Below are 16235 nucleotides of genomic sequence, written 5' to 3' on the forward strand. Positions count from 1 at the left end.
TTTCATCTATCACTCTAACAATATAAATTGATTCAGCTGCAATAAGCTTTTCTCCAAACATGAAAGGAAAACATGGGAAGAAAGAAGTTGAAGATCTCTAGATTGGAGAGTAACAAAGCTAGGCAAATAAAGTATTCCAAGAGAAAAGTTGGAGTTTTAAAGAAGGCAAAGGAACTTTCAACACTATGTGATATTGATCTTGCAATTATCATGTTTTCTCCCACTGAAAAGCCAACCCTCTATGTTGCTCATGACAAGTAATAATTTATCTTTCTATATTTTATCTTTAACCATATATATCCATCCATTTGTCGTTTTCCAATTTTCCGTATATTTTTATTTTACTATATATCGTCCACGTGGTATGCGGGTATCATATCATTCAAGAATCATTATTAATTTTTATTTCACTAACTGTCCACGTGGTATGCGGTATTAAAAATTAATTCATTTTTATATAGTTGTTTTTTATTCAAGATAATAGCATCAAATTCAAGAAATATTTTTTACCAAGATTAACCTTCTATAAATAGCATCAATGTTGAAGTTAATATTAAAAACTTTCCAAACTCAAGCTCTTCCCACAATTGGTCTCAACCATATATTTGTTTTAAACTATAAAAAATTATTATTTTTTGATTATAGTTTTCTTTTGACTTTCTTAACACTTTCAATTTACATTGATATTATATATTATTGCTATGATTTTTATTTATGACATTTTTGCCCATTTTAGTAAATCATGGATCCACCTGAATTCGAGAAGCCTTTGTTAATCTTTTTTTAGAAAATTTATTGCCAACACATATGTGTGGTTTCATATACTAAGTCAATTAAAAAAAATTTACTTATTTTGCTTTTTATTATATATAATTTAAATATTATCGTTTGAATCAAAATATTATATAAATAAAATTTTCTCTTTATTATATTCATCCACGTAGCATTGAGACATCATATCAGAATATTCGTAATAATTATATTGGACAACTCATTTTTCATTACGAGTGCTCATTTTCTTTTTAGCAATATCTCTTTTCATGTTATATTATAGTTTTGTTTGTAGATTTAATTAATTAATTAATTTTTTTATTTTTGGTTTTTGCAGACAATTAGTTACTGTTTTGGAGAGGCTCTCAAGTTTATCTGTTGAAGAGAGAGAACACAGGTGATTTATGAAGCTTTTGCAAATTCTAAAGAATGGAAACCAAAATACCAATTCAATACATAACACACTCTTTTTTACAAAAGATCATTAAATTCCTAAAATAAAATTTTGGGTGGCATGCATCTTCTAGGATTGATCAAAAATTATATAAATGTTTTTTTTTTTTTTTTTTTTTTTAATGTTGATCAATCAAAGGTTTGAAATTTCTTATAAATAATCCTAATTATGATTTTGCGTTTTATATGTCATCAGGAGGGCCTACACCATGAGGGTAAGAAACAACCTCATTTATGTTTTCTTGTTCTATTATATTTATATTTTTATTTTTATTAATTATATACTACCAAACTACTGTTGAATTATCACTAACACTGCTTTTCCAAGCTATAATAAAGAAAGTGAACAAGATGGCCAACCCAGAAGTGGCTAAAAAAAACTCTTCTCTCAACAAGTAAGCACAGTTTTCCTTTTTCAGGATCCCTATTGACAACAATACCAATAAAAGAAAAAAAGAAAAAAAAAAAAAGACTTCTTTAGTGTTTGTAATGTGAAGTTGCGAATCATAAACTTACCTTCTTTTTTTTTTCCCCTTTATTTCTTCATTGCAGAGATGAAGCAGTCAAAGTATGTTCCTTCACAGTGAGAGACTTAATGAGTACTTCAATTTTTGTTAATAAATAATGCTAAAATTGTTTTGTTAATGTTACGCCATAGCCTGGCCAAGCTCTGCAGCTGCAGAAGAATCATTTGGGAGAGCTGAAACAAAAACTCATTGAGAAGTCAAGAATTCTCAGGTTCTTCTTCTTTTTCTTGTTTTTCGCTTCATTGAATTTGTATGATCATAGTTAAGTTACTCTTCTCAGGGACTGGAAGAATCCATACACTGTTGACAACTTAGATCAGATCAAAGTGATGGAGGAACATCTCATTGCAAGTCTTGAGAGGATCAAAGAAAGGAAGGTATAGAAATTTCTTTTGGATTCAACATTTTTTTTTCTGCATTACATTGTTTTATCCATTCACTTCAATATTCATTTCTCTTATTTTAGATTCAGTTGTGGGAGCAGCAAAAAGGACACAAAGCCTCTAAGGTATGCCATACCTATGATTCTTATTTTCGCAAAGGTTGTAATAACAAATTATATTTGTTGATGGTCGAACTTGAACTTGGAAAATTTTTTAAAAACATAATTTTTTCATAAATTGAGATTCGTGATTTGGTGATGAAGACTTTAATGCATCCAAATGTGTAAATAAGTAGTCTAATATTTACCTTCTATTGTAGGCCAAACGCACAAATTGACCTCTGTTTCTTCATCTGGGTCCTCAGTGTCACCTTGAAGCTGCTCTATCAACAGATTATCAATGTGTTGCTTAGAAGAATATCTGAAGATGACAGCATATTATATGCTAATATTAGTGTGCTTTCATTTCTGTTTTTTTTTTTTTTTTTTCTTTTTTGGAAAAACAATATTATATATTTTGAGTTGCAGACTCAATATTATGGTATGTTTTAACTGATGATGGTATTTAGAGCCAAAAATGGTATTTATAATAACTGATGATGGTATTTCAAACTAATTTTATATGGTATTTAGAGCAAAAAATGCTCTCTTGAACCATAGTTATTAAACCCAGCCCGATCCACGGGTCAAGCTAGAAAACCGGTGAACCGGATCGAATTTGCTTTTGAATCATTTTAGGAAGAGAATTAGATTGAACCGGTCCACCTGCATATACTTGGTTGACCTAGACCGATTTTTTTGATATTTTTACTTATTTTTTATTATATTATAATTATAATAAATATATATTATTAATATTTTATAATCCACTAATTGACCATTGACCCATTTGTGAATTGAATGGCTCATCCTTCCAATTCTTTAGTCCGGTAAAAGTCCGGGCCGGATTTAGTAGGGTTGTCTTGAACTGCCCAGTATTCATTTTAGTGGCATTAAAGCTATGTGAAGACCAGAGCTAAAAGCAAAGGGTTTACCCACTGAATATTGCTATTCAATCAATGTGGCCTAAAACCTCAGTTGCTGAAAAATCGCAATTCTCAAATTGTATCTGTACAGCTTCTGGATTTAGGACATGTTTATATTAATTATAAGGCAAAAACGAAATTAGCTTTTAAGCTCCAACATACAATAAAATCAAATTTGAAATTAACTGGAGTCTTTTAACTGTATAAAATTAATTAATGGAATCGGCAATTTCCAAAATCTGCAAAGTTTAAAAAGCCAATTAGCTCAAATTATGTTCTAGAAAAACAAAGTTGACAAGATTATTTAACATTCTGTTCTTATAATTAGTATGAACATAACATTAATATGCCGGTATCATGACATTAATTTTAAAATTTAAAATTTTCAAATTGGGAGTATTATTGATACAAAATGAAGTATAAAATATAATTTTACAAAAAAAAAAAAAAAAAAAAAAAGGGGTAAAATTAGGCAATTAATCTTTTCCCTGCTTAATCAGCAGTGGCAGTAAAGCTTACAGATATCTTTTCCCTACAGCAGTTCATGTTCATTTCAGATAAACTCCACGAGGCAATCTACTGGTAATTGGGAACCAAACCATCACCATCTAATCTTAGACAGATGGATCAATAATACGCTCCCCAATGAATTATTGCCGGTCAAGCATATAATGCACTGCACTGAACCCAACTTGCCTTTACTTCACAGAGGCCAGAGCCTGTCCTGCCCTGACCCTGCATACCCACCAGGCCACCAGTTGGTCCCATTGAGACAAATGACAAATTGCAGCAATGATTTTATATTGTACAGCATACATACATGGAGTTCTGATACCTATCGGTAAAAGTAGTCTCATCTCTCTTTTTTACCCTCTTTTTCTTAACTACAATAATTGATCCCAAATCTTTATACACAATTTCCACTCGCTGATCCACTAACCCCTTGGCAAAAGAAAATAAATAAAAGAGCATCCGCCAGCCCAATACCCAATGTTGGATATCTACCACTACTTACTATTCTACTATTATGATACTGGAATATTTCTTTCGCTGTTCTGGGAAATTACCTCGCCGAACTTCAGGAAGAGTTGTGCATCTGAGGTGCTCATGGAGGGGCAATTCACCATGTGTGGAGTCTTGAGATTTGCATAATCATCCATGTAGCAAGACACTTTGGCAGATGGAAGTGGGGGAGGTGGTGCTGGGGTGGTGCATTGTTTAATTGGCACCGATGGCAAAAGGCTACCGAGAACACGTGTCACTTCGTGCATAGTTGGCCGGTCTGCTGGCTGTCTCTTGGTGCATAAAAGGGCAAGCTGAAAAACCTTCTTTACAGCACCTAAATCTTTACATGTAGCAGTTATCTCAGGATCAACAGTTTCCATAACAGCATTGTTGGCGGTCTTCGATAAGATCTGATGCAATTAAAAAGCAGGAAGTTTGAGGCATCGATAAATATAAGTTGCATTTCCAAAGCATGATAATGCCATAAGTTATATTTTCAGCTTTAATATCTAAAGTAGCCATTTATATCGAAGAAGTCCTAGATCAAGAAAAGCCAAAATGAATGCTGAAAATCTACGACAGCACCAGTCTTAGCCTAGGAATAATGAATTAAAAACAGAATACAGAAGATAAACAACAAGCATGTGCATCTCCTATCGATTGATGAGATTTAATACTGTCATGAGTGAAGTTCTTTGTATTTAACAGATTCCATTTCTAACATGAAATGCAAACTCACAGCTAGCACTTGCAATGAGTATATTTAGGAGATACTGAACAGGGAAGTACACAAGGATGATAGAAAACAAACCAGATGATGGAGATTGCATTCATTGTCAACTGCTTTCCTTCCAGTCAACAACTCAAGTAGAACAATCCCGTAACTGTAGACATCAGACTTTTCTGTAAGTCGGGAAGTGCGGGCATATTCAGGATCTATATAACCAATAGTGCCCATTATGTAGGTAGAAGTATGAGATTTTGATACACATAAGCTCTTTGCAATGCCAAAATCAGTGAGATGGGCCTCAAAATCCTTGTCCAATAGAATGTTTGATGACTTGACATCTCTGTGAATGATGCGCGGACTACAATCATGGTGGAGATATGCTAATCCTTCAGCTGCTCCAATAGCTATTTGAAGACGAGTATACCAGTCAAGCTTTTTCTTCTTTGTAGGGCCTGAAAGACAGAGTACATAATGACTCAGAATACACAAGGATCTACATATGCTTGTCAGGAGACTCCTGTGATTTCACCTAAATCTTCTCACATGGATTTGGCATCCAATTTATTAGTAGTTCATTTCCATAGTCCCGCAAGCCTACCCACTTAAGGATTTAACTACAAGATGACAGTTTTGAAGGTTTTTGTACATGGGCCTAACTCAACCTTATAGATAATCAAAGAGATGGATCACACTTATGTGTACTAACAGTAAAAGCAAAAGAGCATAACACAAAATAAAAATCCAAAACAAAAACATGACAGCATTACATCTATCTAGGAATGCTCAAACTTACCATGAAGGAGATCCCAGAGACTGCCATTTTCCATGTAATCATAGAAAAGAAGGTTCCCAGAAGGGGACAGGGAATATCCTTGAAGGCTGACCAGATTCCGATGCTTGATGCTTCCCACTGTCTCCAGCTCCGTCTCAAATTCCTTCAAGCACTGAGGATAGTGAGAGTAAAGTCTCTTGATGGCAACTGGCTTGCAATTTTTAAGGACACATTTGTAAACAGAACTGGATGCACCATAACCAATTATGTATTTCTCACTCAAATTCTCAGTCATCCTCATGATATCCTCGTACACATGAAGTGCCATATTCATGTGAAGGATCACCAGCTTTGGTGTTGAGTAAGTAACTGTTCATTTATCAAGCAAACAAGTATTAGTATTGGCATAAATTCAGTTTGACAGGTGATCAAGCAAACTAAGCCACATGGCAACCACTGTTGCTTTTATTCTTCTCCACATGGCAACCACTGTGATTATATTTACTTCTTAAAATAACCTCAAAGAGTCAGATTATTAAAATAGTTTAGATCATTTGATGAGTTAAGCACAGAGAGTAAATTTCATATGCACAGTGAATACCAGGTTTGTCAAGTGATCCATCTGCAAATGGTGTTGGATTATGTGGCCTGCATGCTGCCACTAAGATCATGAGGAGAATAACAAGAGCTCCAAGAGCAATCCCAAGGATAGCTGCTTTAGAAATTGTAACTGCACGGACAATGGCAAGAAAATAATAATTGGTCATTCCTTCAGCACATTAACTGAAAAGCCTTAAACATAGGATGATTCCATTGCATTTCAAAAAATAGATTTTTGTTTTTTTCCCTTGATATTAAAGTAAAGGGTCCTAGGGCATTCATGTGCCTGTGTGAGCAATTTCCTACATTTGGCATAAATAAATAGTAGCATCATGAGAACAAGGTAATGTCACGTACAGTTTCCTGATGTTGAAACAAAATACACCCATGTATCACTGGTAGAAAAATCACATCAAGACCTGCTACTTACGTTCTATTAGCTGACCATGCATTTTCGTATAAATAATTTAACGTTTATGACTCTAGGATGTTCACCTAAACAAATGAAGTTCTCTGAAAAATTACTTCTACCAAAAGATAAAAGCTGTGGGCTATTCCTCCTATGTTGGCAAAACTAGTATCAAAGGTCACAAATACCTCGTTCTGTTGGATGAGACTCGTTGCATGGAGAATTGAGCCAGTAGCCACAAAGACCCTGGTTTCCAATAAAACTGCACATAAAAGTTATCAGTTTAATGGAAGCCTTGAAAGGCTAACAGTCAGAAACATCTGAACAGTAAAAAGAACAAATTTTGAGCTGATTTCAGAAATTTTTAAGTTAACATAATGGATATCGTCAAACTTCTGACCTGTTTGATGAAAACCTTGTAAAGTTATTGCTAGTTGGAATAACTCCAGCTAGGTTATTGTAAGAAACATTTCTGCATGTATGCATTAGGGTAAAATATCATAATCATACAACCTTCAGTCAAGCATTCAATTTTAGTCAGAAAAATATGAATTCCAGAAAATAATGAACTTACAATATGGTAAGACTTAGGCAGTTGATCAGGGAAATAACATCACCTGAAAGATTATTGTTTTCAAGTCTCCTGCAATATTTTGCATTAAAGAGATCAATACAGCAACATGGGCAGTTTATTTAATTGCAGTAAAGGGATCTATAAGCTATAGCTTTAAAAACTTGTTACGGCTACAAGCACAACATTGAAAGAAAAGCAAAGGACAAATAATTAAAATTTGTAATGCATAGGGCTCAAATGCACTGGCATATCCATCCAGATACAGGATGACAGTTACAACTTACGAAAGTTGGAAACTCACAATGAGAATATGTTCTGAAGTTGACTAAGTTCCTCAGGAATCACTCCGGATAGATGATTATGTGAAAGATCTCTACAATGCCATGAAATATAAAGTTAGAAAGGGCCAAGATATATAAGTGTACTTGTAGTAATGATTCCTTACATCTCCATAACACTTCTTAGGTTACCAAATTCTGCTGGAATAACTCCAGACAATTGATTCCTGCTTAGATTCCTATTACACAAAACAGCAGCAGTCAGTAAGAATAAAACATTTGTGATGATCGAATTATTTGGCATTTGAACTCACAGCTTTAGGAGATGTTCCAAATCACCAAGGGAAGAAGGAATAGACCCAGTAATTTTGTTTTTAGAAATATCCCTGATCCATTGGCCAAGGAGAAGCATTTAATAAAAAAATAAAATGACCAAAAAGGAAAAAGTTATATTCAAGCATTCAATACTTACAAAGTATCTAAATTACCAATCCGAGACAGCTCGATTGGAATATTGCCCCTAATGTTGTTGGAGGAGAGATTTCTGAAAGGTCAGAATGCAAATAATCAACCTGAATTCAGTTAACTTCAGAAGTACATTACCAAAAATATTGATGGCATGTATTCCTTTTGTGTTGAAGGATACAGAATGAAATAAAAATTTAACACTTAACATTTATGCAAAAGTTTGAATGAGCAAACTTACAAATACGTCATACTCTCAAGGCGTTGAAATGCGCGTGGGATGGTTCCATTCAACTTGTTACCATGCACATTGCTAACATTCAAACAAAATTGTTATCCACCATCTAGAACTGGTTAAGCACTTCAACAGAAAGTAAGAGGAAGGAGATTAAATGCTTACAGGCTGTTGAGATTTGTACATGAGCTAAGATTATCAGGTATAGGCCCTTCAAGATGGTTATTAGCAACATTTCTACAAGAACATTGCATTAGCAATCTACAATATACAGCAAGCATTAAAAGAAAAATTACAGAATAAGATAACATACAGATCAAATAAGTCAGTGAGTTTTCCAAGCTCTGCTGGGATGCCCCCTGTGAGTTGATTATCATTCAACTCCCTGAAAAGCAGAGAGTACCATTTCAAAATGTGAAATACTTTCGCCAAGTTCATCAAGAAACATAATAGTGTTCCAAAAACTATATGCATCAAAATTGATATTTTGTATACCACAACGATATGCTCACATCAAAGTACTTACAATCTAAAAACAAAAAATACCTAGAAAGGCTACAAGAATAAAATTTCCAAACAGGCTCTTGGATGGTGATAGAACTATGGAGAGAAATATATATCATTAACATTTTAATCTAACCATCACATGGTGGCAAATTAGCAGGAAAGTGAAGGGAGGAACATCTGGGAATACTGTCCTCAATATTAATACCAATAAATGGTGTCAAAATGACAACAGAATTGTTTAAAAGTTAAGAAGCTTCAGGAACATTCTCACAATGCAGTCACCATAAAAATGATGACTGCTCATAAGAAAGGTTTGTAAATCAATGAAAATTATTTATCATGTAACCACAGAAAAAAGTAGGGCACCACAAAAAGTAATAGCAAAGTGTTCGTACAAGTAGTGAAGCCTCGTCATATTCCCAAGTTCTGGGGGAATGGATCCAGTCAGCTTATTACCATGCAAATACCTACAAACATGGTCAATCCAATCAATATTAAATTTGGCAATGAAAGAGTATCAAATTTCAATTGAATGCATGGTTAAAAACCTAGAAATCAAGATAAGTTGATGATAGACTTCTATCATGCAGCATGTTAGGTTCAGTGCCAATACAATGTTGTCCTTGATGTTTAAGAACCAGAAATATAAAATTCAAGAACAGTAACCAGATACTTACAATTTCTCTGTGTAAGTCAAATTTCCCAAAATAGGAGGGATTGGCCCACTTAGAATGTTGCAGCTTAAATCTCTGATTTTACGACAAGGAAAAACAATAGCATAAGACGAACCCTTCTAAAATAAAACGGAAAGATGCAAGCTAAGAATATAGAATGATGATAAAATAAATCTATAAAGGTTGAGTACTAACAACCTCAAAGTCAAAGCCTTATAACTTCAGATAAAAGTATTAAAGCACTTACAGCACCGCAAGCGCCTGCATTAGGCCAATTACAGATGGAATCTTTCCCCCCAGCTGATTACCTTGCAAGGATCTAGCCCGTAAAATTAGTTATAAGAATCCTCCATAATGAAGAAGTTAACAAAATCGAAGCTGTTAATGAGATTTAAGAAAAGTGCAAGAACTTACAATGTGGCTACTTGTAAGAACCCAATGTTAAATGGAATCTCTCCAGTTAGCTGGTTGTAGGACAAGTCCCTGTCAATAGAAAGTAAATATATAAATTTCATCAATGATAGAAGGCATTCTAAGAAATTCAGCCCATAGAGTTGGATGAAGTACATACAAGACCTGGAAGGAAGTACAGTTGCCTATATTTTGAGGAATGCTCCCAGTCAAACTGTTGTTTCTCACATCACTACAATGATAAGTGAAACAAGGTTATAAAGGCACACCATATGACAAAATGCAAATTAAAAAGAGCATTGAGCGACATTTAATACTGAGGACTTACAAATACCACAAACCAGTTAGCTGGCACATATCTGGAGAGAGCGTACCCACCAAATTGTTTCCTCGCAAACCACTGAGAGGGAAAGGGAGGAGGGGAAGCAGAAAATGTGCTCAGACTCGAAATTGAGAAAATACCATAAAAGAGAAAACAAAAGACAGTTCAAAACGATGTAGAGGTATACATCAGAGAATCCAAAACATAAAGACGAGAAGGATACTTCAGATGTTCATCTACTTACAGATATTGCAGAACTTCATTCCAGTATATTAGTCTAGGTATCTCCCCACTGAGTCTATTCTGTGCCAGATCTCTGGAACAAAGTTTGGAATATAAGAAATCAAGATGAGGAGCATTACACCAGAGAAACAAAGTAAAAGGTATTAAATCTTACAAAACTTTCAAGTTTGGGATCTGGGACAGTGTGGATGGAATTGGCCCAATCAGCTGGTTGTTCTTCAAAATCCTGAAAACAACCCCGTTGCAAACAGTAGTTCAGAGTTAATCATCAACAATCCACAGTGCTCAAAACACGAAAAGAGATACGCTTGAGAAGCTACTTACAGAAATTCTAGTTGCTTCAACTTAGAAATTGAGAATGGTATATCTCCATATATCTCATTAAATGACAAGTCCCTAATAATACTCTCAACAGTAAGATATTAACCGAAGTAACAAAGACCAATAACCTGCTTACACAACAGAGCTTTCAGATGCAGAACTTACAGGCTTTTCAAAGATGAGCAATCGCCAATCTCATCAGGGATCTGCCCAGCGAGACGATTTCCCCTGAGATCACTGTTGCAGTAACGTAAAATAATAGTTAAATTTCACTCAAAGCCATGCCAACTCGATGAAATACAACAGAAAAAATATTTTGCTTAGGCTTCAAGTCTTTCAATGAAAACTGTTAAGAGTATCAAAAAAAAAAAAAAAGGGGATGATTACGCAGAGTAATGAAAGAAAGAAAGAGAGAGGCTAAGCAGTACGCAGAGTAGCATATAACAATTTTTTTTTAAAGAACCTAATTACAAAATGAAGATATAGAAGTCAAGTAGGAAAGAGTACATAGAAACCAGGTCTTTGAGATTTCCTATTGCAGGCGAAATCTCCCCATCAAGATTTAAACCTGACAGATTACTACGACACAAAAACAACAAAAAGGGAAAGGAAGATAAGGATCAGTTAATAACCATATAACATTTTGAAAGAACAAATACTAGCATTCATAACCAGAACTTCAAATAAAAAATTAGACTCACAGTGCAACAACATTGAAGGTGGCATTATCACAAGTGATTCCTCTCCATACACAGTAATCTGAAGATGGAGAGTCTGTCCAGTCATACAGAACATTGCCTACATCTCTAAATGACTTCTTTATCTCCAATAAAGTTGATCCTTCAACATATAAAACACAACTACCATTAGTCTCACTCTCAACAAAAATAACCAAAAAAACACATTGTTTATTACGCAACTAATAATAAATACAACTTTAAAAATGCTAAACCCCAGGTTTCTTCCAGAAAGAGAATCAAACCTAAATATCTTTGACAATGAAGTTTCACATATAAAATTGGAACTGAGACCACTAACCATAATAAAGAAGGTTTTGTTTACTCCTAAGAAATTTTGAAGAAAGAAAAGAAAAGGGTTAGATATTGGAACTTGGTAAACCTCACACACGTTGACATTAGCAGTTCAATTAAAATATAGCTTATGTACAGTTTGGTCTCAAAACAGATTAATATTAAAAAAAGAGAAGGAATCAAACATTCCACTTTCTTACACAAATTCTTCCTATAACCAAACCAAACAAGAACTCACCGTCGTCGGAAGTCACAGAACCAAATCCCAAACAGAGAACAAGAGCTAGGAAGAAAAATTGCACTCGGACTGCCATAATTGCCCGTTAAAAACCCAATTGTCAAACCAGACTACCCATCCCCTCAAACCTCTTTACACAACAACGTCTAAGCACTCTTCACTCAAAAGGTTAGACCTTTCCGTTCAGTTAGTACCCGGAAGAAGAAAAAAGATGAGAAGAAGCAGCAGTTAAGCTCTCATTGAAGTCGTCGACATTGAATGCAGCTACTGCAGTGAAGTGAAGAAGTGAGAGAACCAACCAAGGCTATGTTTTTTGTTTTGTTTTTTTTTTCCGGGTGTTCGAATTTTAGGTAACCTATCCTATAATGGAGAAGAAGAGTAGCTTAGCTTTGCTTGTGCAATCACATCGCTCTGGAGAGATAGGCCTCTGTGAAAATACAGTGCTACCATCGAGTGTTCAGAACAGAGAAAAAAACAGAGAGAGAAAGAGGAAATAGCAACAGCTAGAAAGAGAAAGAGAGATAATTATTTTCACATATAAAGTTAAAATACTCTCTCTTCGCGCTGCCACACCTCTGCAATAAAACCTGCAACTTTCTCTCTCTTTCCCTTTCTCTGTACATCTGATATAAGTGATAAGCTTTCTCTCTCTACATTTTTATTGCGTTGGGTTATCTCCTTCTCTCTCTTCGATTCTTTGGTAATAATAACAATGGCAATGCGAATCACGGGTCGCTTTCTCTTCGGTGTTTTTTTCCAGGGAGTTTCTGCAGGTAACGTAAATTCTACTGTTATCCTTTTGGGTTTTTTGACGGAATAAGGAGTCAAACGACAAAAACCTTCTCATTTTGTGGGTTAAAGTGGATATATAACTTTTCAACGGAGTTTCTTTGCAATTATAATTTTCTTTTTGCACTACACTTATTACCGTGTACAGTTATTAAGTTTTTACTGTGGCAGTTCCACTTTGGTAGTTACTTGCCAGCTCCCAGACCTCACTCAGGCCCCTGATGCCCCAAAACCCAACATGCTATGCTTCATCTTCGAACAAGACCTTTCATTTCTTTTTCATTTGGGCTCATATGCGATAAGATCTAAAATTAGCAATTTTGATCTAAAATTACATTTATTTCAATACAAGTTTATTAAGAATAATTCAACTTACATCAATGTACAATTTTAAATGTAGTAAATTCTAATTAACGGTTATGTTCAAATTTTGAACTTTTTTATCTGAAAATTTTATTAATTATATATTTATCACTAGACCGTATTGTGTATTTATTCATATCTATTCTAAGTTTATTTAAAGTGTTGTCGTATAATAAATATCCGTAAATTTTAAATTATATCAAAATGAACTAGTTTAGAATATCTATCACGAAACAATATGTAATTTTGGTATCTGAAGTCCTAAACTCATAATTAACAAATTTTCTAATAGTAAAAAATAAAAAGGAAATGGTAAATAAAAACGAAAAAGTAATAATTGAAAGTGGCCAAGTTAAAAAGTGCTAATACTAATAAATACATTGGTAAATGGGAGGGAGAGAGATGAGAAAGTGACAAGCAAAAGCAAGAACTGCAAAAACTGCAAAACTGGAAGTAGGCCAAATTGTAGTACTAGTAGTTTGATTTTTCACTTCCATCCACCTCCAACAAAAGAAAAGAAAAGAAAATAAAATAAAAAAACGAAAGGAAAGGTTTACTCCCTCTCTCTTTTTTCACCTCGGGAAGGTCATTCGTCTCGTCCATTCAGTGTCCCTGACACAATGCATCCCCTGCTTATCCATCGCGGGTCCCGCTTCTCCAATTGACGCCGTTAACGTCGCTGTCGTCCATCTCAGCCTAAATAATTTATTATTTTATTTCAAGTCGTTAATAACGAACTTTAAGCCTGTTAGAAAAATAGTAATATGGGCTCCTTTCCTGGATTAGGGGATGCTCCTCTTAAAGAAACACCCTTCTTTGCCTGCCCCACATTACGTTGCCTGCCTACTTCTGGCTAAAGGTTATAAAGTAATTTACTCTTATTATATAATAAATAGAATTACATTATATATTAAACAAATGATTGTCTCACGGATAAAGATAAAGAAGAGGATATCCCACCAATTTTTTTAATAAAAATTACATTACAATAGATGTAATTTTCAAAATACAATTAATCCATTTATATATTTTTAAAAATATATTAATATTTTTATATTTTACTTCTATTATATTTACTTGTCTGAATTAGATTTGGAGTTTGGATCTATACGAGTAAATAGCATACCCAAATAAAAGATGCATAGGAACAACTCAAGAACAATAGCTATCAAATTAGCTGGAAATTTACTAAATCCTAGACAAGTACTCGTACCAAATTCACCTCTAGTCCTTTTTGGTATAGGAATATTTGCTATATATGCAAGGTTTGTGCCAGAAAACATGTGCTGCATCTCATCAAGTTATTAGGGTTTCTTCCCAACAAAAAAAATGCTTACACGTCTTTTGCGTTTTGCGCTTTTTGATTACCAACAGTCTAAACGGCCACCACACAATCATTGATGTACTCTATAAACTATAATTACACAATTTTAAATAAGTAAAACAACTTTTCTAATTAAAAGTTTGGAATTTAAACTTTGAGCATAAAAGTTATTTAAATATTTAAAAAAACATTTTACTGTCAGTTGTAAATTTAATCAACGTAAATCTAGATTAATCGAACTTTTAAACTTTGAATATTAGATGGTTTAACATAAAAAAAATATGATAATTCCGGAAATATAGTTCTATCTAGACATACAATCTCATCTTTGTTGAATAATAAAAAAAAGCTTATTATTCAAAATTAAAATTGAATAATTTATTAATTTTTATTGTGAATAATTTTTGTTTTGTAAGATGACAATATTTTAAAGTTTTCGAATATAAAACATCACCAACACACACTAGAGTTGGAGCATTGAGGTCCACCACGTGTACTCCACGGCAGCAATGCAACGTTGCAGGTGGGCCATGGGCAATGCCAAGGTGGCTTTTCTATTTATATTAAATTAAATAGTAACTAATTAATAAAGGGAGTAGTAAATAGGAACGCGTAAGACTGGCCCACTATTCACATGTAAGGCGTTTTTGCATAGGGGTACGCAACCACAATTGTTTCCCAATCACGTGCCCATTTAATGTATATATTTAAGGTTTTGTGGGCCCGTAATTTTCTTACCATTGATACCGAAATGATATTTGATAGCCAATTTAAGCATTCCTCAGAGACCAGAATATTCTAATATAATATAATATACATATTCCTAATATAAATTTATTACAATATAGTATCCACTAAAAAAAGATACTGAATTTTCAATCGAAAATTAAGAATCGAACCTATTCTGTCTTCTAATTTTTGAAGATGGAAATTACCAAAAAGGGAAACTTGCTGAAACATATTTATTTCTGTCTTAGAAAAAAAAAGATTCCTTTAAAGTATTTGTTGCTATAATATCCCCTTTTTTTTTTTTGTTGGTAATTTTATTTCAATTGAAATTTAAAAAGATAATCTCACGGTTTTAGTTGAAATACTAATCGCCTAGGTTGCATGGACTGTAATAATTAATTTCTAAAATAATGTCGTTTAAAAGTATATATAAAGAAATAAATTAAATAAATATTATAAAAAAATAAATTAAAATAGAGTGAAAATGAGATACCACGCTAAGAAAGTTTATTCAAAATGAGATTAGATTAGCTTCACTCATCTTATTACATTTTAAATTTATATTATAGATAGACAACTATTATCATTTATAACTTTGATTACGTTTTAAATTTATATTATATATAGACAACTATTATCATTTATAAATTTGGTGTGTGTATATATATATTTATACTCTTGTGCTAAAATTTATGAAAATTTATGAGTATATATTTAATTTTAGAGCTTTTTAGAAAAAAAATTACTAAAATCATAAACGAAACTGAATTAATCAATTCAAATAAATGAATCGAAACACCATACTAAATAGATTCTACTAGATCTTAAAACAGATGATTGATTTGCTTTGATAGAGTCATAGTTTTTCCGTATTCTTGTAGAAGAGAGAGCCCTCCATTCAAAGTAGATATAAATCCTTCTAATAATGCAGCAGACAAACAACCTCCTCTAAGCGTGGGCCACAGGGGCATGTCTGCTACCTCTATCCTATTGGTTGGTCCAACTAGGAAAACTCAGTGCTACCTTCTTACGCGCAGATTACAGATGTGACGATCAA

At 33.5% G+C, this 16235-nt stretch overlaps 2 protein-coding genes across 2 annotated transcripts; one reads left to right on the forward strand and one right to left on the reverse strand.

The window, feature by feature from the left end:
• Window positions 1–54: 54 nt before the first annotated feature.
• Window positions 55–2726, forward strand: AGL33 (AGAMOUS-like 33). Its single transcript, XM_012221797.4, has 9 exons — window positions 55–257; window positions 1109–1168; window positions 1421–1439; window positions 1564–1619; window positions 1777–1792; window positions 1883–1962; window positions 2032–2128; window positions 2218–2259; window positions 2454–2726. The coding sequence occupies exons 1-9, from the start codon at window positions 73–75 to the stop codon at window positions 2469–2471; spliced, it is 573 nt and encodes a 190-aa protein (XP_012077187.1). The 5' UTR covers window positions 55–72; the 3' UTR covers window positions 2472–2726.
• A 1216-nt stretch (window positions 2727–3942) lies between these two features.
• ER (Leucine-rich receptor-like protein kinase family protein) lies at window positions 3943–12633 on the reverse strand. The gene is made up of 27 exons (XM_012221798.4): window positions 11974–12633; window positions 11406–11544; window positions 11212–11283; window positions 10870–10941; window positions 10708–10779; window positions 10538–10609; window positions 10385–10456; window positions 10147–10218; window positions 9979–10050; window positions 9822–9890; window positions 9655–9726; window positions 9411–9482; window positions 9129–9200; window positions 8540–8611; window positions 8392–8463; window positions 8233–8304; window positions 7999–8070; window positions 7841–7912; window positions 7694–7765; window positions 7550–7621; window positions 7249–7317; window positions 7075–7146; window positions 6863–6936; window positions 6267–6395; window positions 5687–6034; window positions 4975–5345; window positions 3943–4573 (listed from the first exon to the last, which is right to left on the reverse strand). The coding sequence occupies exons 1-27, from the start codon at window positions 12047–12049 to the stop codon at window positions 4184–4186; spliced, it is 2961 nt and encodes a 986-aa protein (XP_012077188.1). The 5' UTR covers window positions 12050–12633; the 3' UTR covers window positions 3943–4183.
• Between the last annotated feature and the right edge of the window lie 3602 nt (window positions 12634–16235).

The sequence above is a fragment of the Jatropha curcas genome, chromosome 8, assembly GCF_041381405.1.
Source record: "Jatropha curcas cultivar XTBG-Jc1 chromosome 8, XTBG_Jcur_1.0, whole genome shotgun sequence".
Taxonomy (NCBI): domain Eukaryota; kingdom Viridiplantae; phylum Streptophyta; class Magnoliopsida; order Malpighiales; family Euphorbiaceae; genus Jatropha; species Jatropha curcas.

Excerpts from the sequence above, each read along its gene's own strand:
- AGL33 (XM_012221797.4), top strand. The coding sequence starts at position 73 with ATGGGAAGAAAGAAGTTGAAGATCTCTAGATTGGAGAGTAACAAAGCT. Across the intron at positions 1,963-2,031 it reads GAGAAGTCAAGAATTCTCAG|GGACTGGAAGAATCCATACA; the intron begins GTTCTTCTTCTT and ends TACTCTTCTCAG. Across the intron at positions 2,129-2,217 it reads AGAGGATCAAAGAAAGGAAG|ATTCAGTTGTGGGAGCAGCA; the intron begins GTATAGAAATTT and ends CTCTTATTTTAG.
- ER (XM_012221798.4), bottom strand. The coding sequence starts at position 12,049 with ATGGCAGTCCGAGTGCAATTTTTCTTCCTAGCTCTTGTTCTCTGTTTG. Across the intron at positions 7,913-7,998 it reads ATTGGTAATTTAGATACTTT|GGATATTTCTAAAAACAAAA; the intron begins GTAAGTATTGAA and ends CCAATGGATCAG. Across the intron at positions 5,346-5,686 it reads TCTCTGGGATCTCCTTCATG|GCCCTACAAAGAAGAAAAAG; the intron begins GTAAGTTTGAGC and ends TCTGTCTTTCAG.